This window comes from Macrobrachium rosenbergii, chromosome 16 (genome assembly GCF_040412425.1).
Source record: "Macrobrachium rosenbergii isolate ZJJX-2024 chromosome 16, ASM4041242v1, whole genome shotgun sequence".
Classification (NCBI taxonomy): domain Eukaryota; kingdom Metazoa; phylum Arthropoda; class Malacostraca; order Decapoda; family Palaemonidae; genus Macrobrachium; species Macrobrachium rosenbergii.
The window spans coordinates 9,221,058-9,243,268 of NC_089756.1; the positions used below are offsets into that span (position 1 = coordinate 9,221,058).

A 22,211-nucleotide genomic window follows, 5' to 3' on the forward strand; every position below is an offset into this window, starting at 1 on the left:
CCATTCGGAAAATAACACAGTGCTGTCTTACATAAGCAAGCAAGGGGGAATGCATTCCTTCTCCCTTTGCAAGGCAGCAAGGGATCTTCTACTTTGTGCAAACCAGAATTGGACAAAGTCAGCAACAAGATTTGTCCAGGGCAGACTGAATGTCATGGCAGACCAGCTAAGCGGGAGCGATCAAGTATTTCCCACGGAGTGGACTTTAGATCCACAGGTTTGCCTGGATCTTTGGAGACTGTGGGGAACTCCGACTTTGGATCTCTTTGCAACTTCCAAAAATTGTTTTCTACTTCTTTTTTGTTCGCCAATTCCAGACCCCTTGCATGGGCAATGGATGCCATGTTACAGGACTGGCCAAACAAACATCTGTATGCCTTTCCACCGTTCGGGATGATACAAGAAGTACTGAACAAGTTCCGGTCACATCAAAGTGTGTCGATAACACTAATAGCCCCACTCTGGCCTGTAAGGGAATGGTTCCCAGATCTTCTGGAAATGTTGGTAGACTTTCCAAGGCTTCTACCACAAAAACGGAATCTGCTCACACAACCCCACTTCAGATGGTTCCATCTAGGGTTGTCAAATCTGGCACCGGCAGGTTACAGACTGTCAAGAAATTACTCAGAACTAAGGGATTTTCAAAGGCAGTTGCGGACTCTGTTGCAAGATGCAGACGCCAGCCATCCGCCAATGTCTATCAACATAGGTGGTCCATATTCCGCACTTGGTGCAGAACCAATTGCATTATTCCGACTCACTCAGAACAAGTATAGCATTTCAAATCGTCAGTGTTGTCATATAGCATAAACGATCCGAAATGTACTGACCCAAATCGTAGCCTAAGTCTTATGCTACGACACCCAGGTTACTTCATTCCTATGCTAGTTTAAATTGTGATTATATCAATACATTGCGTTGTGTATATTAACTAAACTAACAATATAAACTTACTATTGGCATATTCAGTTGTTCCTAGCTTGATGTACAGTAGTTAGATTGGCGTGAGCACAATCTCTATTTCACGACCTTCATCTAAAGCACACCGCAAGAAATTATCCTTACATGTAGATATGCATATCTCCTAAAGGAAGTTTCCTTAACCCTTAAGGGACGGCATAATTTATCAATGTGCAGCACCCCAGACCGGGGAAACTTTGAGGTCGGCAAAATAAAAAAAAAATCACATCAATGGAAAGAGAATGACACGTACATTCACACTGTATAAATAAAAAAATTCTAAAAATTTTCCCTACCTTCCACGAGAAGTTGAAAATGACTATTTACAACCCCTTGTGGGGCCTCATTTACAAGACAATCGTAAATTTTACCAACTTATGTATGTTTTTTCTAATAAATAAGTTTTTTGGATTTTGTGAAATTATTATTACTGCTCACACGATATCAAAACAGATAAGAAATAAAAGCAGTAACAATTTTTTGCATATTTGTTGTAAAATATTTACGTAAGTTTACGAGAAGGAAGATTCAGTAACTTTTTTTTTCCTTTTACATGCTTTTTCTAATATTTCTTTGCAATTTTCTTTGTAAAATTACATTTACAACCGACATACTATTGTAAAAGACAAAAACAAAAAACAACAGCAACCCCTTCATATATTTACAAGCAAATTTACACAAAGACTCTTGTGAGAGAGAGATGCAGTACCTTCACCCTTGAAGTCACAAGCATTACTGATACAGGCTGAACTCTCACGTCTGTATAAAAGTTGCCATTAGTGAATTTATAGCATATAGAAGTATTGGCACCTTTGTTTTGAATCATTATTACCATAACAGTGGTGCATAATTCTGCTTCCCACTGAAGAGCAATCCGTCCACCTCCCCAAACCTGTTTTACTTCACACTGAAGCTCAATCCGTCCACTAAGGGTTAAATGTACTTTAAGATGAATAGGAATACTTAAATGGATTGTAGATACCGACAATTATGGCTGCATTCTTGAGTCCCCCACTAGCTCGAACCACTCTACGTTAAAGCTATGAAGCGAATAACTTCATGGCCATCTTTGACCGACACCAAACCTTCGACCAACTAACGGACAAAACAACCAATACCGGTAGTTAAGCAATATTACACACGAAACAGTTAAAACAACGCCCTTCATTACTAAATACGAACACGACAAAACATAATATCCTTCTTCTACATAAAATGCATTTCCACTTTACATAAATTTAAAGAGAATATATAAAACTATACTACAACTTGTGGAAAAGTGCAATCTCTCTTGTCAAAGTTTCGACAGGCATCTTGTCTACTAAGACGCCTTTAACGGAAATCGCTGATTTCCTGTTGTATGTGAGGACCACCAGAGGTTTGTCCCTTTTTACAACTGAAGGTTACAGGTCCATGCTTAGCTCAGTGTTCCAACATAGGGGCCCGGACCTTTCTGCCAACCAGGATATTTCCAATCTTATTAGATCATTGGATACGTGTAAAACAAGGGATTCACAACCAGTATCCTGGAACCAAGATTTGGTTCTAAAATGGCTGTCTAGCCCTGCCTTTGAACCTCTTAATTCCACATCCCTTTGGAATCTTACGAAGAAGACCCTCTTCCTGGTAGCCTTAGCCACTGCTAAGAGAGTCAGTGAGATACAGGCGATTGACAAAAGAGTCGGATTCGCTCAAGGAGATGCGGTTTGCTCCTATTCACTGGGGTTTCTTGCAAAGAACGAGATTCCTTCTAAACCTTGGCTTCGTTCTTTTTGTATAAAGAGTTTAGTGGAAGTGCTTGGTTCAGAGGATGAAAAGAGAGTGCTTTGTTGGGGCTTTGAAGTTTTACAATAAACCCCCCTGTATTCGCTGGAGATGTGTACCACACCCTCCCACAAATAGCTAAAATCTGTGAATACTTGAAACCCTTCTAAAAACACTTTAGAACTGCCTATTTTGATAGTTCAAACACAAAAAAAACTCTAAAAATGCTTATACAGGTACAGTATTATGCTACTTACGATGGGGTTAGGTTCCAAAAGACCCATTGTTTGTTGGAAAAAACGTATCTCGAATATAGCCTAGCCTACACTAGGGTATTCAGTACCATATATACATACTGTATATGGTAGCCTAGCCTACACTATAAAGTATACTCTATACATACACAGTACAGTATACTGTAGTAATTATTAATATCAGCTAATTCTGGAGGTTCATGCAGAGTGACTTATGGTAATTCAATACAAAGAGAAATTGAATAACAAACAAGAATTAGCTTAGCCTACACTATGGTATATTGTATACATAAACAGCAGCCTAGCCTACATTATACTGTACTCTATGTTCACTTATTAATATCATATTATACAAATATCAACATAACAGATATGCATCTTTTCCTTGGATCTTTTAGGATGTTATGCTTTACTTCACTGTATCCAATAATATTGTATTGTATATATTCTTATATTGCTTTTGTATTATAAGTTGCAGTCATAGCGATCAATGTTTTGGTTTGGAAATCAATTATGCAGTAAAGTTTATTTCGCCGCCGGCTATTTAACTCAGTTCAGAGTGCTTTTCTTGCTTCTAGATAACGTAAGTGAATCTCTAGATACTTTATTTGTATGGAACAAGGTTATTTTTCGTTATACGAAGTGTTTTTAAGCCGAAATACAACTTAAATATGTCTTGTTGTGAAATTCATTTAGCTCTTTTTTTTGTTAATAGATGAAGTTGGCTGTTTGGGGGCATGTTCGTTGTGTGTAAAGAAAATCAAGATTCTGTATGCTGTTTTCACTTGTATTTATTGTTTATTGGTGTAAAAACAGTAGTAATGTGTTCTTTCATGTCCAGTAGTTTTGATTAGAATACTTTCTCTCCAATGTTAATTACAGTCGAGTTTCATCCATGTTGCTGATGCACGTTAATTTATAGTCATTAGCAGCTTGAACATTGTTTTCTCAGCTTCAGCTACAACTTGCAGCTTAAACCTATCAGTATATTTCCTTGCCAATCTTTTATCCATAGCAAATAAGGGTATAATGTAAAAATACATTAGTCCTATTCGACTTAATGTCATTTGTAACATAACTACAATAATTGTTTATTACCGTATGGTGTTGAAATACAAGCAAAATGGCTGTTGCTGTCCGATTAGATTATAAGCAAAACATAGTTTCTTGTTCGGTTGTTTATGGCTGTACGCGTTTATGCAAGAAGTATAATGTTACTAACAATACTTTTATCATTCTTTTTACTTTTTTAACTAGAAGATGGGATAAAGAGATGGAGGAAAAGAAGTTGGTCTATTGTAATTTGGTCTCTCTCACTGCCTGATTGTACGCTGCTGCCTGCACCCGCACAAAATTTAAAAATATTTTATAAATATTGTCGTATTGGTATTAATTGCGTACCCTGTCGCAAAACCGAATTATCCTAAGGCGAATTATCGTAACTCGAGCACTACCTGAGTACCTGAGTATTTTAATAGTTTTATCCCAAAAGTGCATTTAGTCATGAAAATGATATGAGAATAGAGTAATTAGTGAATATTTCTCAGTGAAAAATACTGTGAATGGGCGAATTTTCCTCAAATAATGTGTATATATGTTCCATAGAGAAATCCACGAATAGGTGAGTCTGTGAATCGTGAGAACATGAATACGGGGGGGTCTCTGTACAGTACCTGCATAGAACTGAGAAAATAGAGGGTCCTGCCAGTCACCTATGGTGTTCGGCCAAAGACCCTTCGCAGTCCCTTATGAAGAATGCCCTTTCTTTCATTCTAAGAGACCTCATTCGTGAAGCACATTCTCAGATTGAAGAAGAACTTCTTCCTGTTCTTAAAGTTAGAGCTCATGATATTAGAGTCGTAGCTACGTCGTTAGCTTTTAAGCACAATCTCTCCCTCTCTTCCATTTTCCAAACGACTTATTGTAAATGCAAGTCAGTGTTTGCTTCCCAGTACTTAAAAGAAGTGGAAACCTTTTTTAATAATTGCAGTACCCTAGGTCCGTTATCGGTGGCTGGCATGGTACTGGGGGAGGAAGGGTAGGAGGTGACCCTTCCAACCTCATTCTCTTCGTCTTGACATAGGTCGTTAAATTTTTTGGGGAGTCTGGGGGTACTGTCTGCTTGGATAACCACTAGTTTTGTGTTTTTTAATGGAGGGGTGATGGTGTTTTAATCTTAAGTGTAGGTAATAAGTGTAGTTGTCTTTTTGACGGTACTGTCCCCAGGGCAGGGGCAAATTTTGTACTAGCAATCGGAATGGCCCTTTGCTTAGAGCTCCCACTTATGTAGCAGGCGACTCTTGGCTTTGCTGCTGCGGTTAAGATGAGCGCCAACTAGAGGCAGTACAGTACCTTCCTGCAGCAGTTCTCTTAACAGGTAAGGATACAACAAGTATCGTCAATACTAGCAAATTTTTCTATTCTCAGATTCATTATATTTGCTAATGTTTTGGGGTAGAAGATGTCCATGCATCCCACCTCCTCTCAGTGTGGGAATCAGCTATGTAATTACTTGGTAAGTTACTTACATAAAAATTATATTTTTATAATAAAATAAAGTTTTATATATACTTGCCAAGCAATTGCATGGTCATTTAGGCACAAACAAATTGAAGTGCTTTGCTGAGTTGTTTCTCTCTTTCCTGAAAGTGGGCGGGACTATCTACCTACACCAAAACAAAATAATCGCTACTGCGAATTTTCAAACTTTAGCTGCTGAACTAGTTAGAAACTATATGTAATTACTTGGTAAGTATATGTAAAACTTTATTTTATTATAAAAATGTCATTTTACCCCTTGCATCAACTGTTCCATTGTATATTATTCAGTACAGTATTTACCCTAGAAACAATCCAGATTTGGAAGGTGTTATATGTATTACTTTTTTTTTTCATTAAGCATAGGGTGGTATGACATTTTGTAAAAGTAATCTCAAGGACTCAACCTAACTTTGAAAAAAATACATGTAACTGAACTTAAGACAATAATTCAACCACTGATAAATAATACACCTATAGATAAAAATAAAATCATTGTCAGCTGATTTCTGAGCTGAAGAGAGATGAAACATTGTTGGAAATAGCATTTGTTCACGTTTTTATTGCAAGGTATTTTTATGCTTAAGTATTAGATGACTTAGTTGGTTCACATGAAGTACCAGGTTAAGTATAGAAAAGAGAATTAGCCTAAAACTATGAAAGCACATTCATGCTTAGATGGCATGCTTGGTAATGTTATTCTTGTTTTGTTAGATATATAGCATAATAAGTACCGGACATGCATTCATACATATATATTAACCTTTTATTTTGTTCAGTGTCAGTATAAGTTGGTACACAGGATCTGATAAAGTTTGAAGGAGAAGTACAGCAACGTAATATCCCAAAAGCTACATAAATTGTTACTTGGATGAATATAAACTACATGTCCTCGCATTTTATACACAGTCCAAATTATAGTACAGTACTTTACTGTACTGTTATTACTAATTGACACCAGTGATGAAGATGCAGATAATTCTAGCTGAGCAGACCCATTTTTGTTGTATTATGTACAGTAGATTCATTTGTCTTGGATAGATATTGTCATGATTATCCTTCATTTAGTTTTCTTTGGAAAGACACCTGCACAGGCAAACAATACAAGAAACTACAATTGTAGGATTGATAGAATCAATTTCTGCTTATACCTCCCCAAAATCATACTCTGTGCTTGTGTTCTTGAGCTTGCTCCTGAGTATCACGAGTGTGTCTTCAATTGCCTCAGTTAGGAGGTGAAAAAGTTTTCAATCTTGTTAGAATCTTTGTTCATTGTTTTTCAGACAACTGTTTTACCCCAGTTCAGGTTTTTATTCATCTCAGTAGTGGATTAAAATTGTATTGGTTTTGTTTTCATTACCAATTTTAGCTCTTGTGCATGCTGGTGTTGGTTGACAAAGAAAAAACCAGATTGAAAGTTTGGACTTGTATTGAGCTGCTGAGATTGTTCAAATTTTGATCTATAATGAAGGTTTAATGTCAAAATGTGTTGGAAGTAATGGTGTACAGAAGTCCATATGCAATATTGTTCTCATGTTGCCAGTGGCATCAGAGCAGCGTAATGGTTTGGTATATTTTGCAAAACAAGTTGTAGCCTGTTCAGCTGTTCTTGTATAATATTTATCATTTTAATAATATATATATATATATATATATATATATATATATATATATATATATATATATATATATATATATATATATATATATATATATATATATACAGTATATAATATATATTGGTGAACAGCTCCAGTTTATTTTGTTACTCTTCAGTAGAGTTAAGAGCATTTATTTACCTGTCTGACATCACAATTTAACAGAAAATATAGTTTTATATGTGCCCATCAAGGATAGCCTTGTCTATGCTAGGCACCAGTTTTTTAATGTCATTGCTTTCCTTTGACAGTGTTTAGTAGTATGGTTAGGCGTATCATTGGCTCTGTGTTAAAACATTGAGCTGGCATTTGCAAGGTTTGGGGTTCATTTCACACTTGTAGCTCACCCAGCTGTTAATAGGTCCTATTGCATAGCTGGGAGTCAGGTGGAGGAGAAAGGAAGGTGGCCACTGTACCCTACCATTCCGTGGCCTAGTATGCATTTCCCTTGGTAGGACATATCTCCATAAAATTTTATGATATGGGACTGACTTTGAATGTGCTGTCTGCAAAATACTTTACAAAAGTGTATAGCCAGTCTAACTTTTCTAATACTTACAGTTAGTTATAAGTTTATAACGCAATATTGTAAAGGTTGTACGGTAATGCAAACAGCCATGCAGTAAGCTTATTTTTATGCATGAACTGTCAAGAAAGCCTTGCACTTTTTCAGATATGGCTTGATACCTTGAGGAAATGCTCAGAAGCAAACATTCTAATGGCATTGAAATAAAAAAACAAGTAATTGTGGGTTATCAGTGAATAACAGTTTCATCTGAGACTATTCATAATTACTTCCTAGACAGATCATAAGAAGAAACATTGGAGGTTACTTGGCTATGATTGGTCTAGCATGAAATAATGTCTGACACTGTAAACAAGAATCCATGAACATTTCACTAAAATGCAGAAATGTGACAAAAGCAAGAGTATTCATGACAGGTAATGGAATGGGAAAAAAACAAAAACTGAATAGGGTAAGTAAGAGATATAGGTACCTCTCACCACTTCAGTGGGATAACTAGGATTATTATTTTTTTTTTTTTTTGCTACATATTTATGAAGTTGCTCACTTTGACCCTGAGCATGAAGGGTAACTAAAGATAGTGGTTTGGCAATGGTATGATCATGGTATTTTGATTAGTTTAGCAGATTTACGGAAGGTTTTTATTGATGGTTATAGTTTTTAGATTTCAATTTACATAAATGACATGGTAGTCTACTGCTTACTGTCTTCTAAGCTGCTTTCATTGATAGCAAACTGTATAGTTTCAGGGCTGAACTGTATAAATTCACTCATTATTGTTCCCTTCATTTACTGTACCTTACCACAAAATGCTCATTGCTGTTATAAATGGAAGATTATAGGTTGGTAGCATCCACGGTACTGTCCAAAAGGACAAATCTTCCTTAGAGAAGGAGGAATAGGATGATCAGGAGGGTTGTTATTAGAGCTTGTTCTGTAAGTCTTACAAAAGAAAGATAGAAAAAAAATGTAACTCTTCAAGAAGCATTCATGAAACTGCAAAGAGCTCCATAGGAGATGTTCTATAAAACATTCTCAAGCAGTGCTTTTATGCCATAGGGAGAATTGAAGGCTAGAGCGATACCATGTGAGAGAGAGACGGTAACCTCATTGAAATTTAAAGTGATATGCAGCTGGGTAAAGTCATTTCTAGAAGACTCTAGGGCACAGTCCATGATTCTTAATGTCTTGATAGAAGTAACATGAGGGAGAAATTTTTGTCAACTGATGAGGTGATATTGTAGTTGAAGTGTCTGTAGAGCTTTGTTAAATTTTCTTGAAGTCTTTGCAGTCATCTGACTCCCTAAACAGTACATTTTACAGGAACCACAACTTTAGTAGACAAAAAGAATTTTTATATAAGTAACCTACCCAGCAATTACATAGCTATTAGTTTCTTTTAACCGGCAGCTTAAAATTTTGTTTTGGTCACGGCGACATGCCCCGCCCACTTCTGGGGGAAGAATAGGTACAACATAGCAAAGAGCTTCAATTTGTTTCTCCCAACTGTGGTTGAAGTACTGTGGTTGGGAGCAGCTTGAATTTTGAAATTTATATTTTGCTGGTTGTCTATTCTCATCTATGATTGGTGAAGTATTTATTTTCGTAGCCTTTCGGCGCAATTTCGTTAGCGTCAGGCGAATTTTGATCTTGGGTTTATGAATTTTTTGCCCGGTTTTTGGACTTGTCTTTGGTTTTGCATGATGTCTGACACTAGTAGTTCCAGTATTAGGTATTGTACCAAAAGCTGCAATACGAGACTTATTAAGGAATCTTATGACTCTCACACTATTTGTATTCAGTGTAGGGGACAAACGTGTTCAGTTGACTTGAGATGTGAGGAATGTAGTGAATGGGATTTAAAAAAATGGAAAACTTTAGATTCGCATCGTAAGAAACTGGCTAGAGATAGGAAGAGAAAAGCTTTTGCTAGGGAAACTAGTAAAGCCTTAGCTAGTCAGGATTCATCAGCTAAGTCAGGTGCAGTTGCACCTGTAATATCTTCTGATCCCATTCCATCTCCTCCACCTGTGCCCGGCTCCGTTTCCGATCCCAACACCATGGTCAGCCTGCAGTCGAAAACCGATATGCGGTTTGAATTATTTGTGCAATCGATCGCTAAATTGGCGTCATCAGTGAAAGTGCTGATGGATAGAAGTGAGTCAGAGAGCCCCGTGGCACCCAGTGCTAGTGCAGTGGTAGTGGAGGTGGTGGCTGTTTGGCCCATCAATTCTCCTAGGCCAAGGTCCTTGGCATACCCCCCAGCACCTGGGAGGAGTCAGACTGGTCGCCTAAGGGAGGTCGGTGGGGTCTGCCTCCGAACAGTCGCCCCCTCGGTTCAGTCTGTTGATGAATCCCAGACTGCAACCAAAAGCCTTTGGAAAGGCATTCACAGCACTTTGTAGACAAATCACACCCCCTGAAAAGCCATGCAGTGGACTTCGCGATCTCTTCTCCTGTGCCTTGTAAGAAGGGCAAGGATTCAGTGCTCCCTGCTTGCAGTCACTGGGCCAGTCCGAAGCAGTTCTCTTCAGTATCAGATGATGATCATAGTCTGGTGCTGAGGCGCCATGTAATGCGTAGATGTTCTTCGTAACACAAGGAAACCTCTTCATGAGGAGTTGTGCGCCCAGCACCCTCAGCACTCCAATTAGCACCTGAGTGGCCAGCAGCTAGCATCGAAGCACCCAAGCTCCCAGTTGCAGATGAGTGCCCATTAACGTCCGTTCACTGTCAAGTTTCGTCTTTGGCTCCCACTCCTTCAGTGCTTCCTGAGTGCCCGTTTGCGCCCACTTCTCCACCTTCTCATCTTAATGTCGTCTCGGACAATGTTCCTCCTTCGGTTGATTCTATCCAGAGCAAGCTAGACAGCATTTTAAGTTTGCTTCAGAAGGCACCTCCGGCATCTCAGATGCCAGCTGACTTGTTGCTTTCTCCTGTCTCTTCTGAAGAAGAGGTCGTAGCGGATCAGAATGTTCCTTCGTCTGCGTACTCTGCTTTATTGAGGTTCCTGTTAGCCACCTTTCCAAGCTTCTTTTTGCCAGCGACTCCCTCCTCTCCTGCTTCGACTTTTTTTAATGGAAGCTCCCTCAGCTGGTTCTTCGAAGTTACCTAAGCTGGTTCTCTCCTCCTCAGTGAAGAAGGCGCTGAGCGAAGTAGAAGGATGGCTCGCAGAGAAGAGGGAGCAAGGTAAAGCAGTTTTTCGTTTTCCTCCCTCCAAGCTGTCTAGGTCGAGTTATAGAATCTATACTAAGGGAGAAGCTCCTTCCCTGGGAGTCTGTGCCTCCTCTCAGGGAGACTTCTCCAGTTTTATAGACTTGTCTAGGAGGTCAGCTTTCACTTTGGCCAAAATTATGTTTTTGGCTTCGGAACTTGCCCATCTTCCAAAGAACATTTTTAAAGTGTTCGAGGTAATGAACTTCTTAGACTGGGCGCTTTAGCTCGCAAGATTAGAGACTGGTCTTGTTTGCTTCAGGATTCCTCTTCAGACCTTTAAGGAGAGCTTTCCTGTATTGATGGGGCATTCTTGACAGTGTACAGTGGTTGGCTGGACTTCACACCATGGGTGTCCTTAAGAAAAGAGAACTGTGGTGTTCTTTTATTTCGAAAGGGGTCACTCCGTCTCAGAGGTCGACTCTTCTCTTCTCCCCCTTGGATAAGAATCATCTTTTTCCTCAGGCTACAGTTTTAGACATTGCCTCTGACCTGCAGCAAAAGAGTACTCAGGACCTGCTCTCCCAATCTGCGATATGCCCTAAGGATTCTTCTTGCGCTTCCACCCAGATCTTCGATGCCTCTGCAGACTTCTCCCTTTTGGAGCTCCCGATCTAGACTGTACACTACGACAAGAGCAAGTACCCATTTTCCACAGCATTCCATCAAGAGGTCTTCCTTTAAATCTTCCACCAAGAAGTGAGGATATAGTCCTCCATACTCAGGTAGGAGCAAGGCTCCTCCTCTTTTGGGAACGGTGGGAGCAGAAAGGAGCGGAATCCTGGATAGTGTCTGTCCTGAAGGAGGGCTACACTATCCCCTTTGTGAACAAACCTCCTCTAGTCTGGGAGCCTGTCACATTGACGGCTTACTCTTCAGGCTCAGAGAGATTTGCTGCTCTCTTGCTAGAGGTCGAGTCTCTTGTTCAGAAAGAGGCTGTAGAGGTAGTAGAGGGCATTCATTCTCTGGGATTCTACAACTTTCTCTTTATAGTACCCAAGTCATTAGGGGGCTGGAGACCTGTTTTGGACAAAAGTGCACTGAATGTCTTTGTCAAAAAGACAGCCTTCAAGATGGAAACAAACCAGTCAGTTCTAACAGGGAGAATGGATGGCATCCATCGACATGCAGGACGCATACTTTCATATTCCAGTTCATCCAGTTTCATGGCAAGGTGTTCCAGTTTCGGGCTCTGTGCTTCGGTCTCTCGACGGCCCCTCAAGTGTTTACCAGGGTATTAGCTCCCCCTCGCAAAGTGGCTTCATCTGATGGGGATAAAGATCTCTCTATACCTCGACAACTGGTTACTATGTTCCCACTCGGAAGTTCAATGTACGGAGTACATTCGCAGAACCCTTCTCGTGGCCCAGGCCTTGGGTTTCCTCATTAGTTGAGACAAGTTTCTCATGACTCCTTATCAGGAGATTCCTTATTTAGGAATGATGGTCAACTCTCTGGATTTTCAGGTTTTCCCAGTCCCAAAGAGAATAGAAAAGTGTTTTCAGACAATAAATGAGTTTTTGGAACTGGATTCCTCCTCGGCCAATCAATGGATGACCCTTCTGGGTACCCTCTCTTCTGTTTGTGTTTGAGTTTTGACCATATCTATAAGGTTTGTGAGGTCCACTCTTTGTTAGATTGTTTCTTCCTTTCTGATCTGGATTCCATTTTCTTTTAGTATTTTGGGGATATTTCCCTTGGAAGGTATTTGGTCTATTTCCTACTTGTCTAGAATTATCATAGAACTTATTATTCATTTTAAAAGTAGGATTATTATTTCTGACTTTCCTTTCATTTTGTGCTTCTGTTGTTCCCACAAATTCCTTGGATAGATTTATCTCTTTCCTTTGGATTTCTTCTCTCATTGTCTTCAATGTTTGAAGGCTTGTTTTCTTGGGATCAAGTTTTATTTTTCTGAAAGCTCTCTTTTCCTCTTCTCCAAGGGCATTATATATTGTTCCAAATGACAAGTAATTTAAAACATATCTTAGCTCAACTAAGTTACGGGCACTATCCCCAAACTGAGTCTTGTCTCCTATAGTAATGCCTGTCTTCATTAAGTCTTCTGTTATTTTCTCTATTGCATTCTCCACGCTTGCATAAAATTAGCAATTGTTTTATATTGTGGGTTAAGAAATCTAGTTATGTTATATAAACTGTCAGTCTTATTTACTGGTTCCCAGAGTGATAAACAAATTTCTTTAAATTCTACATAGTTATTAAGTTTGCTAAAACTTGTGGAATTCAAAGTTTTATGTGCGTCTCCATGTTCTGAGCTGACCAGCAACAAGGCTTCATTTATTTTAGCTCTTTCATCTGTTATTCCCCCTGAAATTATACAACTGTCTGCATCTGCTAGCCAATGATTTACAGCATAGGATTCGAGTCTACTTTTGTCAGGATTTGAATCATCCACCTGTCCACAGAAGCGTGTGGTGGTTGTTATTACTGCCGCTTGATTCATATTACGAAATTGTAAGGTGCAAGTATTATTAGTATTATTAGTATTGTTACTATTATTATTACTGTTAGTAGTATTAATTTAGAATGATTAGCACTATTTTGGTTCTGGTTAGTTATTATTGTTAGTATTTCCTTGCACTACAGTGGAGTGGGAATTTAGTCTGGAAATTCGGCTTCATCTAATTGTCGACGGTCTTAAATCGTAATGTGAATGTCTAACAGTGTTCAGTAGTTCATCAAACACTCTTTGCATGGCCACACAAAAAAATTATTCAATCAGAGTACATCAATTATATAAAAAAATGTTCTATTGTACCAAAATTAAAACAATTTGTCAAATTGTCACAGTAAAAAAATTAAATTCTCTACTGAGTTCAAGTGCACAAGTAAAACCTTCTTCAATACACAAAAGAAATTCTTATATGAAACTGGGCATCATATCATCAAAAATTCATCACAATGAGTATACAATTTTATATATAACTCCTCAAATAATCATCACCGAGTAAAAAAAAAAACTAATTCCCTATCTAAGTTATTTACTAAATAATTAATTATCATAGAGAGAGTAATACTGGTATTTATGTGAAAGGAATTTTATTCACTAGAGAGAGTTTTCTTAAATTTCTATCTTATAGAAAGATGCAAAAAAAAAAAAAAAGGATTTTGACAAAAAATCTATTTCTGAGTTCAGTCCTTGTCACCCGGTGAAATTCCATTACAGCACGATTTCTATATAACAATGCTAGATATACTAGAGAAAAAGAGCTTTCAGGCTGGGGTTACTACCCCAGAAGACGTATAATGAAGGGTGAGTGAAATTCTACCACGGAAATATACTGAAAGATCTTATCAAAACCCCGTGAGCGGTGAGTCGTTGCTTAACACCCGCTGGTGAGAGAGAGTGGACAGTATATTCTTTCTCGCTGACTTATTTTGTTATGGTGATACCTCTAATTTGTTGTATTTATACTGAGTTTTTTTTTTTTTTTTTCTGCCGTAGCCTTGTAAAAAAAAAAATCCTCTACATCTGCGTTGTTTTTCGTTGTGGGTTTCCACCTTCGGAATCATGTTGAAAATTCTCTGTGTTGTTTTTCAATCACTTCGATGAAACTTTGCCAACACCAGGTTTATTATGGTTGTTGGGGTCTTGTTGACGGTAACAGTTCTAAATGTGTTTTTGCTTCCTCGGGACGCACTAATACTGTGTATTCACTTTCGTTCAATGCTCTATTGCAGGATTTTATTTCTTCAGATAAGTTTTGCCCGCTGTCGTAAAATCTAAGTTCATTTTGTAGAATTTCGTTTCACTATAACTTAAATAATTGCACTGATAATTTCGTTAATGTTTGTTTGTTTCGTCTCGCCTTCTGGATCCAGTTAAGCTGCCACCATTTGTAAGGATCTTTTCTTCTCTGTTGTATGTTTTTAGTCTCTCACTTCTTACCTTGATTTCTTCTATGTGTGTCCACGGCGCCTCGCTTTCTGCAACTGGTATATTTCTTGAAGATAAATTATTTTTAGTATTGATATCTCTCAGGAAGGCGTATAGAGACGAGATCAGTAATTTCTTCACTTTAATAAGTACTTAGTATTATAAAGATCAGTACAAAATTAACAGGTTACAGTGGTATAAACGAAATCACTGTGGAGTAATTAACTTGACTCAGCCTGTATGGGGAACACAAAAGCGAGGGGAGACATACTCTCCCTTAAAGGACACAGTTCTAATATGCCTCACTCCTGTCGATCCTCTGACTGTTGAACCCCTGGAATTCTTGTTATCTGCAATCTCCACCTCTTTTTGGTCCTATTGGAAGGAATTATCTGCAAGGCCTCCCCTTTCAGCAGTTGATTGGGAAGGACGGTAGTGGGTGTGATTCAACTCTCTCCTTAGTGGACTTGATTGGAGATGGTCTTAGGAGGGGGTGTGAAAGACCCCTCCCTAGCATGTTTGATTGGAGGGTGTTGAAGTACAACACTTTGTCCAGCCCCCAATTTCCTGGAATTTCTATGATAACGCCTCCTGATGAAGGCAGGGTTATAGAGCTGGCTGCTGTAAGCTTTTTGGCTGTGCTGACTCATGATTTGGTTAACTTAATCACGAGGCCACTATTTACCACTTTTACGATCGTTTTTATGGCTTTAACGTGATATACTTGCTCACTGTTTTTGAGTTCATGCAGAGTCCTGCCTCGATCAGCGTATTTGAATCCACAATAATAATAACAGCTCTTAAGCGTTATCACTGTTCTCTCTGCCTCCCTCTTTATTCCTACATTCTCTCTCTCTCTCTCTCTCTCTCTCTCTCTCTGTCTAGTTTCCCTATCTTCTCTACACTTCCATGGAGCAGTTTGTCTCTCTGGGAAGGCTACACCTGAGACCTCTTCAATTCTTCCTAAGAGCCAGCTGGAACAGGAGGAAGTTCCCGGACTCGTTTGTGTTCCCGATAACTACAGTATGGAAATCAAAGAGGATCTTTGTTGGTGGAGTTCCAGGAAGAGGCTAACAGAAGGGAAATCTCTTCTTCCTCTGAGCCCCAGCCTAGAGTTCTTTTCAGATGCTTCAGATCTAGGTTGGGGAGCTCTTTTATGGACAAAAGAAGTGTCAGGTACCTGGTCCCAGGAACAGCAAGACTGGTACATCAATGTGAAGGAATTACAGGCGATATTTCTAGGCCTACAGTGCTTCACCCAGGAGTGTGCCAAAAGACTATAGCAGTGCATTCGGACAGCATGACTGCACTGGCGTACATCAAGAAACAGAGGGACTCACTCTTTTTCTCTGTACAAAACAGCACAGGTTCTTCTTCTCTGGTCAAACCAGAACAACACGCAAGTGGTAACACTCATTATCCAAGGGAAACTCAATGTTCTGGCAGACGAATTGAGCCATCAGAAACAGGTCACGGAATGGACGTTAGATCCGTTGGTTAGTCTAGATCTGTGGAAACTCTGGGGAAAACTCATGATAGATCTATTCACGTCCCCCAGGAATCACCGACTTCCTCTCTTCTGCTCACCAGTGCCAGATCCCTTAGCATGGGCGACCGATGCAATGTTGCAGGACTGGTCAAGCAAAGATCTGTATACCTTTCCCCATTCAGTTTGGTGAGACAAGTTCTCAACAAATTCCAGTCACATCAAAGCCTGTCTATGATCTTGAAAGCCCCTTCTGACCAGCAAAGGAGTGGTTTCTGGATCTGTTGGAACTTCTTGCGGACTTCCCGAGACTGCTTCCGCAAAAGCAACAACTCAGGCAACCACACTTCCGACGGTTTCACGAAAACCTGTCTTCTCTGGCCTTAACAGGATTCAAACTGTTAAGTAACTGCTCCAAAATTTCAAGAGCAGCTGCAGACGCGATTGCTAAGTGCAGAAGACAGTCATCAGATAGTCTACCAGGCTAAGTGGTCTATCTTCAGGTCTTGGTGCAGACGAAATAATGTGTCCTCTTCTAGTACCTCTGTAACAGAAATAGCGGACTTTCTACTGTTCTTACATTCAACTAATGGTCTCTCCACCTCTACCATTCCATTAAGGGCTACAGAGCAATGCTTAGCTCGGTTTTCTGCCACAAATGAATGGACTTATCTTCTAACTAAGGCTTGTCCGATTTTATTAAGTCTTTTGATACCACGAAGCTTGAAGAAAAACCTTTGCTGTCCTTAATTTAGGCATAGTACTTAAGTGGCTGGCCAGTGCACGTTTTGAGCCCATGCAGTCCATCTCTTTATGGAATCTTACCAGAAAGACTTTTTCTGGTTGCCTTGGCCACTGCCAAAAGGTCCAGCGAGATCAATGATTTGAACAAAAATGTTGGATTTTCCCAGGGGAATGCAGTTTGCTCTTTTCCATAGGATTTTTAGCCAAGAATGAGTCACCATTGAATCCATGGCCTTGTTCTTTTACATTTAAGAGCTTGCCTGAGATAGTAGGCCCATCTGAAGAAGAAAGAGCTCTCTGTCCGGTAAGGGACCTTAAGTTTTATCTTCACAGAACAAAAGCTATTCATGGTACTTCAAGGAATCATTGGTGTTCTGTGAAATATCCCTCTCGGCCTCTGTCTAAGAATGCCTTGGCATTCTTCCTCAGGGACTTGATTTCAGAAGCTCATTCCATGGTTAGCGAAGACTGTCTCTCCTCTTGTAAGGTAAAGGCCCATGAGGCAAGAGCTGTCGCCACGTCTTTGGTGTTTAAGCGCAATTTATCCCTCACATCTATTGTGCAATCCATGCCTTGGAAGTGCAAGTCAGTGTTTGCGTCTCATTATTTAAGGGATATCGAAACAACTTATGATCAGTGTAGTACCTTGGGTACATTTTATGCGGCTGGTGTGGTGTTGGGGGAGGAAACGTAGAAAGCAATGTCCTTTCTTTAGTCTCTTCGCCTTGCTAAGGGTGGTGAGTTTTTGGGGAGCCTGGCAGTACTGTGTACTTGGAGGACCCTCCAGTCCTTTAGTTTTTAATGGTTGGGTATTGGTGTTTTTAATCTTGTTTTGGTGGTTATGGTGATTGTATTTGTTCTGGTTATTTTGTGTGGTACTGCTATGTTGTACCTATTCTTCCCCTGAAAGTGGGCGGGGCATGTCACCATAACCAAAACAAACTAGTGTGACCTGCAATTTCAAAATTTTAAGCTGCTGGTTAAAAGAAACTAATAGCTATGTAATTACTGGGCAAGTATATAAAATCTTATTTTATTATAAAAATGTAACCTCCTAACCTTAAGGTTTAAGTTTTTAAGACCACTTTTTAGAGATAGAAATGCAGTACCTCAGAACAGTAATTATAACAGATGATAACATTAGAGACACTTCAGAGCTGTAGCTGTAGCAGCAAAATGCCACCCTTTATTGTTTCTTTCAGAATTTTGGACTTGGAAGAAAAAAGCTGAGGAACGATGCAGATCTACCTATTCTGCCATTACTTCATCAAGAGAATTGGCATCTGGGGATCGAAAGATTTTTCTTAGATGCAATCGAAGTGGTTTTTCAAAGCCTTCTGATTCAAAGTTTGGTGTGTCATCTACAAACAGAAGAGGCAGCATGAAAATAAATGCAGTGTGCACTTCTTTCATGAGTGCAAAATTTTTTAAGGAAGGGGGAGCAGTAGTTCATTTTTGTAGAACTCACTATGGACATAAGGAAGATAATACAGGCATTAGAATGAACGATGATGAACGGAATATGATAAAGTCCTTAATTATAAAAGGGTTAACTGCTTCAGAAATCATTTCTACAATGAAAGCAAGGTTGCCTGCGCATCGTCATCAGCTTCTTAAATATGGTAATATACGTAATGTATCAGTGAGACAGAACTTGCTACTAAACAGAAGCAAAGGTCTTCATTCCAAGAATGATTTTGTTTCGGAGAGTAATAAAGATGATAATACCATTAAGTCATGTGATGTGGCAATGGATCTCAAGGTAGAAAATGAGGTTGAAATTGAAGCCGGTTGTGTTTTAGAACCTGAGATAGAAATATCTTTGCCATCTGTCAGTTCACAAAAGCACAATTCTGAAATAAGTGCAAGTGTTCATAATTACACCAAGGAACAACTTAGAAGTGATGTTGTTGCCAAAGCTCAGAAAATATCAAAATTAGCTGTAGGCTTAGTATCAGAAACATCTCTTGTTATTTTGAGTCAGAAGTTAGATAGTATTCTAAACTACTTGAATGGTGAGGAGCAGATACAAATTATTCCAGACAAAATGGAATCCTCAAGCAGTGATCAAATTAAACACATGTTCGATGACCAAAGCAGAAACTCAATTTCTCTCTTGTGTTCTGACAGGGATGTTAACGAGTTATCCTCAGTAAAAAATTATTTGAATTAAATCTATATAATTTAAGGCATAGTCATTAAAACTATTTTATGTCTCATACGATCCATCTTAATGCTTTTGTGTGGGGTCTCTTTAATAGCTGTTTGGAAGAGTGAGTGGTTTTAGTATTTGTGTAATGTATGAGAACCCTCTGTTACTTGATAGTACAGTACCATTAAGATTTTAGTATTAATTTGCCAAGGAGTTTTTAAATTTACTCTGGAACTAGTCAGATGTGATATGTTGCCCTTGTAGGAGCACCAAACCGCTGTGAAAAGTTTGTATTATCTTACATAATTTAATGTGTAATTCGAGTCCAGTTCCACAGTGTTGTATATCTTGCTGCTTTTTATTTAATTTATGACAAAGGTATTCCACTGAGAAATAGGTGTTTAGTGGACTTAGGAAATTACTGTAGCATAATACAGTTGTGAATTACATATTTGATTGTATACTGTATTGTACTACATGCTGAAAGTATGAAATGTTAGTTGAATGTGAGACCAATAATTTTGTAAATGTAATGATAAAATAAAATTATTATTATTATTATTATTATTATTATTATTATTATTATTATTATTTTGAAATTGGAAAGCTTGGTGATAGAAAATGCGTTAAATATTAGTGCTGTGTAAACGTCCTGTCAGGACTGAGTTCCACATATAGTACATAAGTTAAATGTCAGCACATTCATTTTTATCTTGTATGCTGCTGGTTGTAAATTGGAACAGGCCACCAAGAAACAGCAGCTTCAAGTTGGTGAAAACCACCTAACCACCTGGAATTAGTTGGAGTAGGTGTTTAACTGGTTCTTGTTACCAAAGTGAAGGACTTGTGACAGTTTTCTCTTGTGCAGACAAGAGTTGAGGTTTCTTTGCTAACTTTAGTAGATGCAATATAAAATTTTTGCTGTAGACTGGGACATGGTAACAGATGACTTTGATTTCCAAACATTTCTGCTTTATTCCAGTCTTCCATATTTTAAAATACTGACCTTGATATCTGGAAAGAGATTCACCAGTAGTTCGCTGTTAGCCAAGTTTTCAGCCAATGGCTTAACTCCTGTAACTCTACTCATATTCAGGTTTTATGAAATTGTTTTATGTTTGTTGTTGTCCAGCAGAGTCAAATTTTCATTCCACAAGTTATACAAAGTTTCAATAAGTGTTAAGATATATTAGGCCCCTACTCTTGTAGGCATTAAGGGAAATGATACTGATAAAACAGCCAAAGTTGTACCCTATATCCCCAGAACTGATATACCCAGTCATGCATTAATTTTTTGTACCACCTTTAACTCCATCAGCTTTAATAAGTGATAGGCTTTGTGGAATATCAAACTGATAAAACAGATTCAAATGGATTAAACCTGTAGTTGGAGTGCAGTGTTCTTGTTACCAAAAGGAAGCCAGGTTGAAATATCTCATCTTTTATTTGGTTACACTCATTTGACCCACAATGTAGGTAATACAAAACAACACTTGCAAATTAAGTTTATTTTATACGGTTGTACAATTTTCAACCAACAATGAATATCAAGTTTTAGAAACAAATCTTTGAAAGAAATTTTGTCAGAATCTTCAGTGTTTTTATTTCATCCAATCATCAAGGAGTTGTAAGTTATTAAATGTGATTAATATATACATTAAAAACAAACCTCTTAGGCCTGTGTTTGGAAGTTAGAAATGCTGTCTGGGTGGTCAGGTTGAACTAATGATAACAGTAAAAATCCTAATGATGATAATACAGTCAATCTCCTTGCCATTTCAGGTGATGGTCTCTAGTTACCATTTTTTATTTGTAATGATTGTCTTTTTCCTTCTGCTTACATACCTTTGCCATTTGTTCAGCCCTCCTCCCCATTTATGCTTTTGTTCCTCTATCATAATTTCCATATGCAGTTGGATTGCTTTTTCCTTATGTGTTGTCATCCATGATTTTAAAAGCATATTTAAATGTGATAATAGTGATATAATGCTCATCTATTGTGAGGAGACAGTTTATAATTATCTCTAAACTGTTCATGCAATTCTGTTTTGTTTCATGATGATGTGAAATTGGTATCCAGGTCACTTAAGACTGCATTGAAGAGATCACGTAAAACTATTTGTTTGATCTATCTAAAATTTGTGTATTTTATTTAATATAATTTTTTTCTATTCAAGACAGCTTTATTTTTTGTTTATCTTTATCTTATATTTGTGATGCTTCCTGTGTGTCTCTTTTTGACAGTGTTCATCAAAGCAATATCCCATCTTCACCCTTTATGCCTGCTTCTAGAGTTACTAATCTAACTGGCAGTTTTTCGTATCCTATAAGTATGGATATTTCCAATCTGCTTCCATCCTGCCTGAAGCAAGGAGTTACTTGACAAAACTTTCACTTCCCTCAGAATAAGCCTCCACCCTTTTCTTTTCCCTTTGTCTTTTTCTTGAAGCCCAGATTTTGAATTAATACATTAAGGCAGAAATTGTAAGTTTTATTTATGAAGAAAAAAAAACAATATATTGAAATTACATCAGAACCAGAGTATAATGAAAATTATAGAAGTCTTATAAAGTGGTTGATTATTTGTGCTGTGATAATTTTTAGTGTTTGGCAATTAAATATTTCAACTTATTCCTGGGGATATCTAAAATAACCTTGTAGGTGTTTAACAGTGCCCATGTGACACTGGTGAGGTGAAGGGCTTAGTTTTCTAGTTCCATCATTTTTTGGTCAAAATTAAATTTGCCTCAAGTTTATTGTGTATTGAAGTAGTAGTAATTCTTCTGTATATAGAAAATTATACAAATTTACTCAATTTTGTGGAATAACATTAGATATATTTGAATATTTTCCATTAGAGTTCAAAAAGTATCTAAAATGCTTATAGAATTATGTTTGTGACAGGACCCCTTAACCAACATCATGGTGTGGTGGATTTTAGGGCCAAGGCTTGTTGCCAAGTGGTTATAACTAAATGTTATACTGTATTCATTGAAGGATTAAGGTAAGTGAGAAATT

The 22,211-nt window shown here is 38.1% G+C and overlaps 1 protein-coding gene across 3 annotated transcripts in view; it reads left to right on the plus strand.

Annotated features, from left to right (window-relative positions):
- The window catches only part of LOC136847072 (uncharacterized), a 44,067-nt gene extending 24,316 nt beyond the window's left edge, over positions 1–19,751 (plus strand). For all 3 annotated transcript variants that reach the window (XM_067118345.1, XM_067118346.1, XM_067118347.1), the window contains one exon: positions 18,244–19,751. In XM_067118345.1, the coding sequence (XP_066974446.1) occupies positions 18,244–19,214 (971 nt within the window). In that variant the 3' untranslated portion in view covers positions 19,215–19,751. The remainder of the gene's footprint in view (positions 1–18,243) is intronic.
- The last annotated feature ends 2,460 nt before the right edge of the window (positions 19,752–22,211 follow it).